Source organism: Chaetura pelagica, unplaced genomic scaffold (assembly GCF_000747805.2).
Source record: "Chaetura pelagica isolate M959 unplaced genomic scaffold, ChaPel_1.0 scaffold150, whole genome shotgun sequence".
Taxonomy (NCBI): Eukaryota; Metazoa; Chordata; class Aves; order Apodiformes; family Apodidae; genus Chaetura; species Chaetura pelagica.
This window is the reverse complement of record NW_009952052.1, coordinates 4,017,247-4,029,493: the sequence shown is the minus strand read 5'-3', so window position 1 is coordinate 4,029,493 and position 12,247 is coordinate 4,017,247. Positions and strand designations below refer to the sequence as shown.

General features: G+C 34.4%; 1 protein-coding gene across 1 annotated transcript in view; it reads right to left on the bottom strand.

Annotated features, from left to right (window-relative positions):
* SENP6 (SUMO1/sentrin specific peptidase 6) overlaps positions 1-11,207 on the bottom strand; it is a 53,472-nt gene extending 42,265 nt beyond the window's left edge. Inside the window, 3 exon segments of the mRNA XM_010003426.1 lie at positions 3,091-3,233; positions 3,868-3,931; positions 11,110-11,207. Coding sequence (XP_010001728.1) covers positions 3,091-3,116 — 26 coding nt within the window. The 5' untranslated portion in view covers positions 3,117-3,233; positions 3,868-3,931; positions 11,110-11,207.
* Positions 11,208-12,247: the final 1,040 nt, after the last annotated feature.

Genomic DNA, 12,247 nt, shown 5'->3' with positions numbered 1-12,247 from the left:
GGAATGCCTTCTCAAATGCAGAAGACTTAAGGAGTTTAAACAAGCAAGCTAATTTATAAATGCACCCATCTTATGTTTAATAATTTTATTTGCTGAACTTAAGCTTTGCTAAATTATGATGATTGGGGAACTCTAAGTCTTGTGCCCCTGCAGCATAAAAAACTGTTAAGCAGCCCTTCTCCTTTCTGCCTCATACTCACTGAATAGTGAGAAACTCCAGTAGGTTCTGGAACAGAATATTGCAGCCTGCTGGGTGATCAGAATTTAGTCAAATAAGACTGTTTTAGATGGCACACTTAAATGGTTCATACAGTATCAGATATGCTTCCAAGTAGGACAACTATAAAATACAATCTGCTCCATAACCCTGTTCTTTGAATAGAACATATCCAGTGCACACAGAATCACCAGAAAATTTAATTATAAAATTCTAGAAATCTGAAAAATGAGCACACTGGAACTGAAATCTGGGTTTGCAAGCTTCAGTCAAGTTTCAAGAAAATTCACATATAACTTTAAAACCAGGGTGATGTAATGGTCAGAAAGTTCCTTAAAGGAATAAATGTTGCATAAGTCTCAAAGAACTTACAGTATACTAACAATATATGCCTCCTTGATGTGATCTCAGAAACCACAGAATCATTTTAAGTCCAGGCTGCAATGAAAACAAGGTTACACTATCACATTCTATCAACTGATCCTAGGAACTTCTTAACACTATAGATTTAAAAGGCAAAACAGAGGAATCTGGTAGTAGGCTAAGGGACAGATCTAGATGTAATGGGATCATGACATTTCAGGAACACAGGACACAACTACAGCCCATAATGATTCTGCTGTTGGATAATTTTTTTGTACAAAATATTAAAAAAAAAGAGGGACTTAATTATGTGGGAATTTTGTATACAAGTTACTGAAACTTAGCAAAGTTAAAAGCAACTTAAAGTAAGACCTCATGATGTTTGGGTTAAGTTCAGAGTTCAATAATGCATTTGCTTAATCAGATAACAGATGATAACTTTTTGGTTCAAATTTTTGAACATTCAAGTGGAAATGTACAGAGAAAATTTCTCCTCACTGTCCTTTCATACTCCTTCTTCCTATTACTCATTCCCCAAATTTTAGGGAATGTTGTACTGCAACAATATTGAGTCAAGCCCCACCGATTTGAAGGGTTTTTAATCTCTATTCTACAGACTTCAGAGAGACTTCACCTTTGTGATAAAATTCCCCATTAATAGCTCAAAAATCTCTGGTATCTGGTCTTCTTAATCTAGTAGTTTAACTGCACAATCAACCTTGGGAAGGCAGTGATTTTGGATTAGGTTTATACAAACAAACCCTATACAACAAAGCTCTATGGCAGAGGTGAATTTTTAAACTGGGAGAGATTAATACTTTTATATAAGTCTATATGCCTTTTTCGTATTAAGTAATAGAGCATTTTGCTAGAAATCATTACATTTTGGACAAGTCCATTATAGAAAACTTAATAAAATGTGATTAAAGTATTAGAGACAGACACTTAAGCTTATTCAAAATAACCTAGCATATTTTGTTTAATAACATGTAGTTACTGTTCCAAACATACATTACACATACCAAAAAAATTCCCTATACAATGAAATGTTTGTTATAACAATAACTAACTTTGCATGTGCGGAACTCTACTTATCAGTGAAAATTTCATTTTTCCTTGTCAAAACTAAGCTGAACTGTTATTTATGTGGCTCTAACAGCAGTAGTTACCAAGGAAATGCTCATAACTGGCCTACTTTTATTCTGAAAATTCAGGATCTGTGGGGGTTAGTTTTGTTTTGGGTTTCTTGTTTGGTTTCTTTGGGGTTTGTTTTTGGTTTTGCCTTTTTTTTTTTTTGTTGGTTGTTTGTTTTTTTTTTTTAATATAAGGGCATGCATAAATTTAAACCATCCACAAGGTACAGAAAAACTAAATTAGAGCAGCAGATATCACATCTGGTTAATATAGGGGGTGAAGTATCATATAGGTTTTAAGAATAGGTTACAATTACAACATAAAGACAAGAAAAGTCCCTATTTTGACTGCAGTATGTACAATTCTTCTATTTGTTCTTCTCTGTCAAACTAGTGGACCACTAGTCCACATTGGAAATTCTGGATTTATTCCCTTTACATTAGGCTCAAAGATCAGAACAGGAGAGGACACATCACAGAGAACTTCAAGGATTTATTTTCTCAAGTGATAAGACAGTCCCACTAATCAACAATGCTCTACAGATCAGTATGCAAGAATGAAGACAAGGACAACTCTCATTCAGCTACATGTGGGTTAATGTGTGATGACTGGCCCAGCTATAGCTAGCTATCTTATGAAGTTTTCCTTCCTACAAAGGTAATCAAACTGAGTGCACTTTAGCAACGTGAAACACTCCTCGAGTAAGTTACATGAACATATAACTTATTTTTTATATGCTAAATAAAGAGATCAGTCTGTGTCACAGTTTGACTAAGAATCAACAACAAAAACATTCCAGCGTTATCAGTAGAAAGCTTATTGAAAAAAAAACAAAACAAGAAATGGAAAAGTGGCTTCATTCTGGCTCAAATCAGGACAGTCTGTTACAAGCTAGAGACAAGTAGTAACAAACAACTGCAGCACTGAATGCTTAAACACTGTTCCTGTCAGCTCTAAATGCAAAGTGACAATCTCAAGCAATCACGTAGGTGTATGGATTTGCTGAATCCTTTAAAGCAATAGTCTGTGACTCATAAATCAAATGGTATCTTGCACTGAGGAAAACAGAAAACACATTCTGAATTAACGTTGGCAATTCAGTCATGAAAAGAAGAAATTCCTGATAGGAATATTAGAAATATTCTTCTACCTGCTAGCACTGTATAGAGGAAATAACAACACATGTAGACAAAATTGGCAAGGCACTGACAAGTATGGCAGTGAATGCTGAATGCTATTTTAATAATCTGGTATTTTACTAATGTCTTATTTAACATTTTGAAAGAGGAAGATCTGATCAATCTAGTTCTGTTCATTTAACATTTATTTATATCAATGTTCAAGAAGGTAGGTAAACATAAAACTAAATATAGTACCTCAGTTTCTTGCTATTTCCCATCATGTTGAGGCCAAATGAGTTCCCTTTTAGAAGTCTCAAACTTCCAGCTTTGCCTCGCCTTGCATACGTTTTTATGGAATCACCACTGGTGCCGACAACTCCAGGCCGACAACGAAGTGACTGTAACAAGAGAATTCACATGTATTAAAAATACTTGAGTAAAAGTTAAAATGAAAATAACAAATTACATCGCATTTATATAAATATTGCTTTGATTTAATCTTCAGATTGCTTTTTATGTTACCACTTTTCATGCAAAATAAACCCCATGTACACCCTTACTCATTAGGATTCTGTACTAAACAAAATATTAATATTTTTAAGGTATTATGAAGCATCTTGCAGTTGTAACTTATTTCACTATACATCAAAAACCCACAAAAAGTATGGCTTTTGCCTATGTACCAGCTCCTTCTACAGCGGTACAAACATATGAATAAAAAATTGGGAATCTGACAGTAAGGAATCATGGGATATAATGATTAATATTTTAAATTTAAAAATAATCCCATTAATAATTGCCTAAACTTAATACTAGTTATTAATTCTCATATTTTCAGAACACTATACAAACCAACAACATCTACAGGGTTCAGAACAACATTATTATGGGTAGACAGATAAACAGCTTCAGCATATGTTGCTAAAACAACACACAAACTTTCACTGCCTAATAAAACACAGATGACTGTAAGATTGTTTAAGAATCAGCTTGAAAGATACTTTTTCACCACAAGATAAACAGAGTACTTACCTTTCTTTCCTCATGGGGACTGAAAGGACTATCACTGTCATCTATGCTGAGCAGTCTTGCCTCACTAGATAGGTGTGGAAAAGAAAAGTAGATACATTGTAATACCACAGAGCAGCAGCAAAACATTTCACACACAGGAAGGGCTATTTTTCCCCTTCCCCTTTATATGTAACACATACACACTGCATATATATATTATGCCCAAAATAACAGGGACATACAATTGGCGATGTAGTGATCCAGATGAATTATATGACCCTGAATTTAGTGTACATTGAATTATTTCACAAAAAGCAAAATGTAAATTATGTTATTAAATCAAAATAGGGAATACTATTTAACCTTCAGAATTTTTACAGCAATGTTACTGACAACACAAGAGTTTATTTAACCCTATGTATAAATTGAGTTAAATACTAAATCATCCTATAGAATATAGTATTGGTTTGTTCATATATATATATCAATGTTCCAGTATGTGGTTTAAAACTGCAAAATACTTGGTGCTTTAAGAGAAAAATGGACACGTAAGTCAATTTTATGCAATAGTAATTACTTTAAAAATAAGTCTTCCTAAAAATAGCGCATTCAATTTGACTCAACTACTCATTAAAATATATTTATTTAGTATTTCTATGTCTGTAAATTTCAACTGTTATAATGGGGAAAAAGACACAAAAAAACCCCCAACCCACGATAATATGAAAATGTACTCTTCAGTAACAGGCAATTATCCTCAAAATAATGTTAAGTATTTACATTAAAACACCAGTCATACTTTTTACACTGATAGCAGCTAGATTAGGCTAACACATTCCTGCTTCCAGGAGAAGAAACCTTCATCTAATCCCTTCTCATCAATCCTGATTAGGTTACTCCTCTCCTGGCTGCAACAAAACAATACAACTTTTAGTGAATTTGTGATTGCATGGGTTTGGGAGGTTTTAATTAAGATTGTTCAGGCACAAATTTCTTAAGGGTACAAGCAGTTATGCCAAGACATCTAAGGAATAGCTGCAGAAGAGAAACAATGATGGAGGTGAAGGTGGAAACATTTCTTAGCTGCAGTGTGACATGTTGACTGCAATATACTGCAATAATAACTGTAGTTCTTTATATATAAAGTAAGCACTCAATACTCCCCCCACTCCATCCCTATTTCCTAAAAGCTTCTTCCATGCACAAGATTTCCCTTCATGTTACAATTTACTCCTCCATCATATGCAACAGAGATAATAAAATAAAAAACTTGTTGATTCATAGAGTGGGAATGGCAGACTGTGAAAGTTCAGGAGGTAAGACTGTGTGTGCAGTTCCTTTTGATATGGGAAAATTACGTAAATATCAACTCTTAGCCAGTAGAACTGTTGCATCTTCCTTTTGTCCAGACCACAACAATTCAGGCATGTAATGGTAAAATGAACACTTTAGTGGATCATCACTAATTTCTAATACTAAGTGTCAAAAAGACAAGAGAGTATCATTGTACTTCTGTACATACTATCAATGGACATTACCATTTTAAAGTAATGTAACATTTTTCTAAACTCTCCTTCAGGACAGATTAGTCCTTCAAGGGAGGCTCACTAAGCTTTCTCAATCCTTCATCAGAAGACAATGAGCTTAATGATTCCAGAAATTTCCTAAATCCTACAGAATACTTAAAACACTGCAGCACAGACATAAATAGCAACTTATGGTAGCAGCAGCTCTGGCATTCACCTAAGGTGTTGGCCCAGCCAGATCATTTCTAGATAATTTTCCTTCAGCTCCAGCTCGAACAAAAAACATTACGATTTTCAAAATACCCTTGTACAGTGGCTATACATTTAGGGATTCTAGGTACCATAATACTGCAACCATTTTAACAAAAGGTATTTGGTTAAGTGAGAGACAAATATTAAAAAAAAAAAACCAACACACACAATGAAAAAAATCTTAAATCAAACTGAAAAAGAAGAATTCTTATGATGCAACTAGGATGACGTGACTAGAAAAATATTTGGGAATTTGTTGTTTTTAAAGAACCAGTATTTTTAGATTTTAAGGAATGCAAAGTATCTGCATCAGTAGCAGAAGGGCTATTTTTTCTGAGATCAGAACACACAGCAACTGACTAAATGTCTGTCTGCTTATGTATCACATGCTTATAGTTGTTTACTGAAAAGATGCAATTTATACAGATTGGAGAAAAACAACACTATACTACACTCCCACATACCAAACAATAACATTTTAATACTACTGAAACAAAACCTCTGGGGTCCTGCTGGAGGGAGGCTATGTTTCCACACTTTGTCACTTTTATCCAAGGAACCAAAGAGAGATATTTTCATATTAGAATAATAACTTATAAATTTTGAAAGCTCTAATTATAGTTTTATATTTAAAAAGTTGTCTTTACTAAAATTAAGGAAAAATAACAGAAGTAATAATTTCAGTAAGAGTTATTTCCAAAGGGGTGTTCATAATTACATATTCATATTTAAACACTGAACAAGAAAAAAATAATCTGTTTACTCAAAACTAATTGATTACCATTTGTTTAATGTTTCAAAACATTAAAACCTGTGCAACAGCTAGTTAGATACTTCAGTTTAATCGACCATGATTTATTATTACCTACAAGCAATGCAGGCTTTAAACCTCTGTTGAGGTTACACAATAATAACATTTCTATTAATTACCAACTGATCCAGTTACATTTCAGACATAAATGGGATTTCTTTCTGAAAACTCTCAAATATAAAAGTAGGAGGCTGACGTATTTCCCCTCACAGCACACTGTACATTCTTTATTTTAAATTACATGGTGGTAGGTAACACATTTTAAAAAGCCCTGATATGAAAGGCATAAGAGAAGCAGTGACATTATTCAACCGATGCACAATGCCACTCGTTAAAAATAGCCTTAACTAAAACTACTGTAACTAGGGCTCTAAACAAAAAGTTCAACAAGTGAAAGGTCAAGGCAACCTCTGGTACCAATACAGACTGGGGGATGAAGGGATTGAGACCAGCCCTACAGAAAAGGACTCTGGGGTACTGACAGATGAAAAACTGGACATGAGCTGGCAATGTGCACTTTCAAGCCAACTGTGTCCTGGGCTGCATCAAAAGAACCTACCTAAGGTAGACATAATTTCCAACATTTATTCTATGGTAGTCCACACATGTTTCAGTGTGTTCAACTAACCAGCTGGTCTTTTGTTTCTATTTTCCTCTTTCCTTTTTCTTATACATTAAGGTTCCTCTTCTGTGTGAACTCAAAGTGCAAAGCAAGAAAAGTCTAAGTCACTTGCTATCATCTGAATTGCTGTTAGGTAGATCAAGTGTTTTGAATTATGAAAAATGCCACTTTTACTCTTTCAAGTGGACTGAAGATTATCTGCAGGCATATACTTTTGGATAAGATACTTGTCAATTGTGATACTGAATTTCTGTAACTCTAGTTCCATGCCAAGTATCAACTTTAGCAGCATTTAAAAACATATATACTGTGTTGGATGATCATAAATTTTTCCACATCTTCTTTGGTTTACAAAATTTCTTTACTCTTTTTGTGTTTATTACTTGACACCTCACCAATATGACATGGCCCACCTAATTCCCCTAATAAGTTAAACAACATGCTTATTTTAAAACAGTCTACCTATTCTAAAAATTGCTTTGGTAGAGGGTAATTAACAACGTATTTTGTGTTCATCCCACTGAGGAAAGACAAACCAAGCAGACATCCAGTACTGACTAACAACACTAGCACAGATCTCATGGGGTGACCCAAGAACACGGCCAGTCTTTTAAATGAAGTCTTATTCTTGGGCAAATTCAAAACAAACTTACTGTGTGTCTACCATTAAGAGGGCAAAAAATGTGATAAGGTCAGACACTAGCGCCTCAACAAAAAACATGAGACGCATCCAGATGCTTGCTTCAGATTTACAGCTTTCTCCACACAGAAACAGTTAAGTTACAAATATTGCTACTAAGTATCAGCATGGCATAGCAAATAAAAACGATACTAAAAAAAACCACAACAAAAGTCACCAAAAAGCATTCTTATTGCATAGTATACTCAAAATATTTGACACACACAAAGCTTTACAATAGAACAAGCCTATGAACTAAGCTGCTAATCTTTGAAATGTTCAGCTAAGGGTAAAGGGACTTTAGAAAAGCAAAGGACAGTTTACAGTAGCATCACTTGTTTTCTGAAGACTCCCTTCTGTCTGTATGCTGTTACAAAAGTAAAAACATATCAGAAAAGCAAAATACAGAACTTATTTCAAAATGCGCTAAGCTTACAATGCCATTAAGACAAAAAGAAAACCCACACATAAAAGGTGCTACCAAAAGTAAATATATGGGCATGTTAAAACATTTAGCTGTTTGGAGGGAGTGAGAAGTTGCCTAAGATGGAATCAGAGGATGGGTAAGGCAACAAAAGGTAGAATCTCCAGTTTAAATAAATTTCAAAATACTTTTTCCTGATACTTCTATATAAGATTCTGCAGAACTCACAAGTATAAAAACAAATCATTGACGTGAGTAGGTGATAACATGTCAATACTGGCTATGGGAAAACTATAATACAGAATATTTGAAAGGATTGAACAATCATTCAGAAATACCATCTTAAAATCAGACACAACTCTATAAAACAGATGTTCCATAACCAGTTTTTCAAACTTTTGTGGGTTTTTTTAGCATCACTATACAATTCACACCTTACTCTGTGTTCTTAAAGCAACATCAGCTAGAGACAGATGGAAAACAGCAGTAAATCATTAGAAGAAAAAGAGCTGCTATGCTTACAAATATGAACTACTTTTATTTCTGAAGTAAAATGCAAAGACTATCTGTATTGTATTGCCACTACACTTATATTACTGTGCACAAAAAATTGATGCAAAATTGCTAAAAAAATAGGCAAGCTTCATCTTACAAAACTGAAACTCCTTTAGTTTGACAACCTTTTAAAAAGTGGTTTTGACTTCTGATACAGTTCCATTTTGACATAACCTCTTAAGGCTTACTTCATACTTCAATGAACTTCTGAACTCATTTTTTAATTACTAACACACCACATTTCTTAATGTTTTTGAAGATTATAGCATAGCCTACTGCTTGAAGCCCAAGCAGTTATGTATTTACTTTCCTATCTTCCTTTCAACACAGAATATTTGGCAGACTATTACCTATTATAACTGCAACTCCATTATGGTCCCTTTAGAATATTAGAGGTCAAGATACAATTAATAAAAGAAATATTTTTTTACTTAACCACAGGATTCAGTTTCTCCTTCCTAGAGAACCACAGCATCCTTTTTAAACTTGCATTTTTGCCTACTTTCCAAATATTTAAGAACAACAAATAAACCTAATATGCATCCTTCATACATTAAAGAATACCCCTTTATCATGGGCTGCATCAAAAGAAGCTTGGCCAGCAGGTCAAGGGAGCTAATTCTCTCCTTCTACTCTGTTTTAGTGAGACCTCACCTGTCACACTGTGTCCAGTTCTGGAGCCCCCAGCACAAGGAGGACACAAGGCTCTTGGAGTGAGTCCAGAAGAGGGCTATGAAGATGATCAGAGGGCATTGAGCCAGCTGATGTAGTGGAAGGTGTCCCTGCCCATGATCTTTAAGGTCCCTAGCAGTAAATCATTAGAAGAAAAAGAGCTGCTATGCTTACAAATATGAACTACTTTTATTTCTGAAGTAAAATGCAAAGACTATCTGTATTGTATTGCCACTACACTTATATTACTGTGCACAAAAAATTGATGCAAAATTGCTAAAAAAATAGGCAAGCTTCATCTTACAAAACTGAAACTCCTTTAGTTTGACAACCTTTTAAAAAGTGGTTTTGACTTCTGATACAGTTCCATTTTGACATAACCTCTTAAGGCTTACTTCATACTTCAATGAACTTCTGAACTCATTTTTTAATTACTAACACACCACATTTCTTAATGTTTTTGAAGATTATAGCATAGCCTACTGCTTGAAGCCCAAGCAGTTATGTATTTACTTTCCTATCTTCCTTTCAACACAGAATATTTGGCAGACTATTACCTATTATAACTGCAACTCCATTATGGTCCCTTTAGAATATTAGAGGTCAAGATACAATTAATAAAAGAAATATTTTTTTACTTAACCACAGGATTCAGTTTCTCCTTCCTAGAGAACCACAGCATCCTTTTTAAACTTGCATTTTTGCCTACTTTCCAAATATTTAAGAACAACAAATAAACCTAATATGCATCCTTCATACATTAAAGAATACCCCTTTATCATGGGCTGCATCAAAAGAAGCTTGGCCAGCAGGTCAAGGGAGCTAATTCTCTCCTTCTACTCTGTTTTAGTGAGACCTCACCTGTCACACTGTGTCCAGTTCTGGAGCCCCCAGCACAAGGAGGACACAAGGCTCTTGGAGTGAGTCCAGAAGAGGGCTATGAAGATGATCAGAGGGCATTGAGCCAGCTGATGTAGTGGAAGGTGTCCCTGCCCATGATCTTTAAGGTCCCTTCCAACCCAAACCATTCTATGAATCTATGAAACTTGTGCTTTTAACAATTTACTAGTGGTTTAAGATATAAATACATTAATATTGACAAAATATATTAGTAACAATAAAATGTCACAAGGACAAAGTATGCATTCAAACTACACACATAGTATTTAAGTTTTAGTCAAAACCCAAACAAACTAACTAAAGAAATGAAATATCAGGGACAAAACCAGCCTTAACTCTACCCAGAGAGATAAGCACAAGGGAGAGAAACCTATGGTTTTTTTAAGCTCAGTTTCACTTGATGTAGGCCTACAGCTCCTGAAGTCCCTTAATCATAAATGTGAAGTACTGAGTAGCATCACCACTAAATGGAAAAGCTGAAGCTGTTTGGATACCCTACCTTTCTGTTTCCTTACTTTGCATGTTAATGTATTTCCTGCCTGTGTTCCTTAGACTTACACAGTAGCTCCAAAGATAAATGCAGCACTTCTGAATTGTACTGTGTTCAGTGTTGTAAGCAGTAAGCACTATGTTCACAATTAAATTTACGTTATAATGCATTTTTATATGGCAATACTATTTAAAATAACTTAATTGAAATAGTTGTTCTTCTTAATCACTGTATTTTTAAGATATATTGTTTCTTATTAAGAAATTACAATAAATTCTTTATTTATAAATAAACACTTATACTTTCAATAGCCTAGATAAAAGCATCCTTACTCTTTCTCTGCATCTCCTTCACTTTCTTCTGCTTGATCAAAGCTCCAATTACTTTTAAAACCTCCATCTCTCTTGGACTGTGATCTATCCAAAGCTGAAATGAGAACAAATTAAAATAAGTCTTGATTTCAAGCTGAGTTTTTAATCAACACAAACTAGAGGAGTAAACCAGATGTATAAATTTTCCCCAAGTATTTATTTTATTGATGTCAATGTTTAATTATAATTTGACAAAATCAGGTAATCAATGCATTGGTGACTCATTTTCCTAAATAAAGAGAAGTGAGTATCTGTCAACATCTTGATTACTAATGCAACAAGTTAGCAAGCTATTAGAAATTATGTGAGGCAGTTCTATAAGGATTTTGACTGTTTTACTGACACCTGTAAATTCAAGGGTTCCTTCTCTTGTATGAACTACATGACACATGCAGATAGGGTCCTAAAATGTATTATCTAATACGATGGCACAGGAGTATTCTTAAATAAAGGAGGTCCAGAGCACAAAGATAGTTATCTCACAGAAATTCTGTATGAAAAACTATGCAGGAACTTTGATTTTGCTATATAATTTAAACATGTCTTTTCTTACTATGTTTTAATTTATAAAGTTGGAAATGCATTTAGAAACAATGAATGCAACTCTATGATTTGATAGAAAAGAAGAAAAAAAAATCACAACAAACAACAGATTATAAGAATAAACAGTACACGCAGAAATATTTATTGCACATTCAACCTCTGCTTCCAGCTACTTACATCTGCTGGGACTTCCTGAGCCATCAGTATTATTTTTATGTTTACCAGCTCAAGCTAGCTTTTTGCTTCTCTCCACTTGAATAAAATACTCTGGCCTAAAGACCTCTTTAAGTGTCACCAAAGTGGGTGCATGAATTCCATTCTTCAGCTGTGACTTTATATTTTCCAAAGCCACCTTTTACAATTGGTTGTCTACTGACCCTGAAGCAGGGACAGACTGTGAGGAGGAAGAAGCGGCAAAGACAACATGATCTCAGCCCACATTCCCTGTCCCCCTGGTGCCGCTTGTGGGGAGGAAGTAGGAGGGGTGGGGGAAAGGTGTTTTTAGATTTGTTCTTATTTCTCATTATCCTACCCTGATTTGATTGATAATTAATTA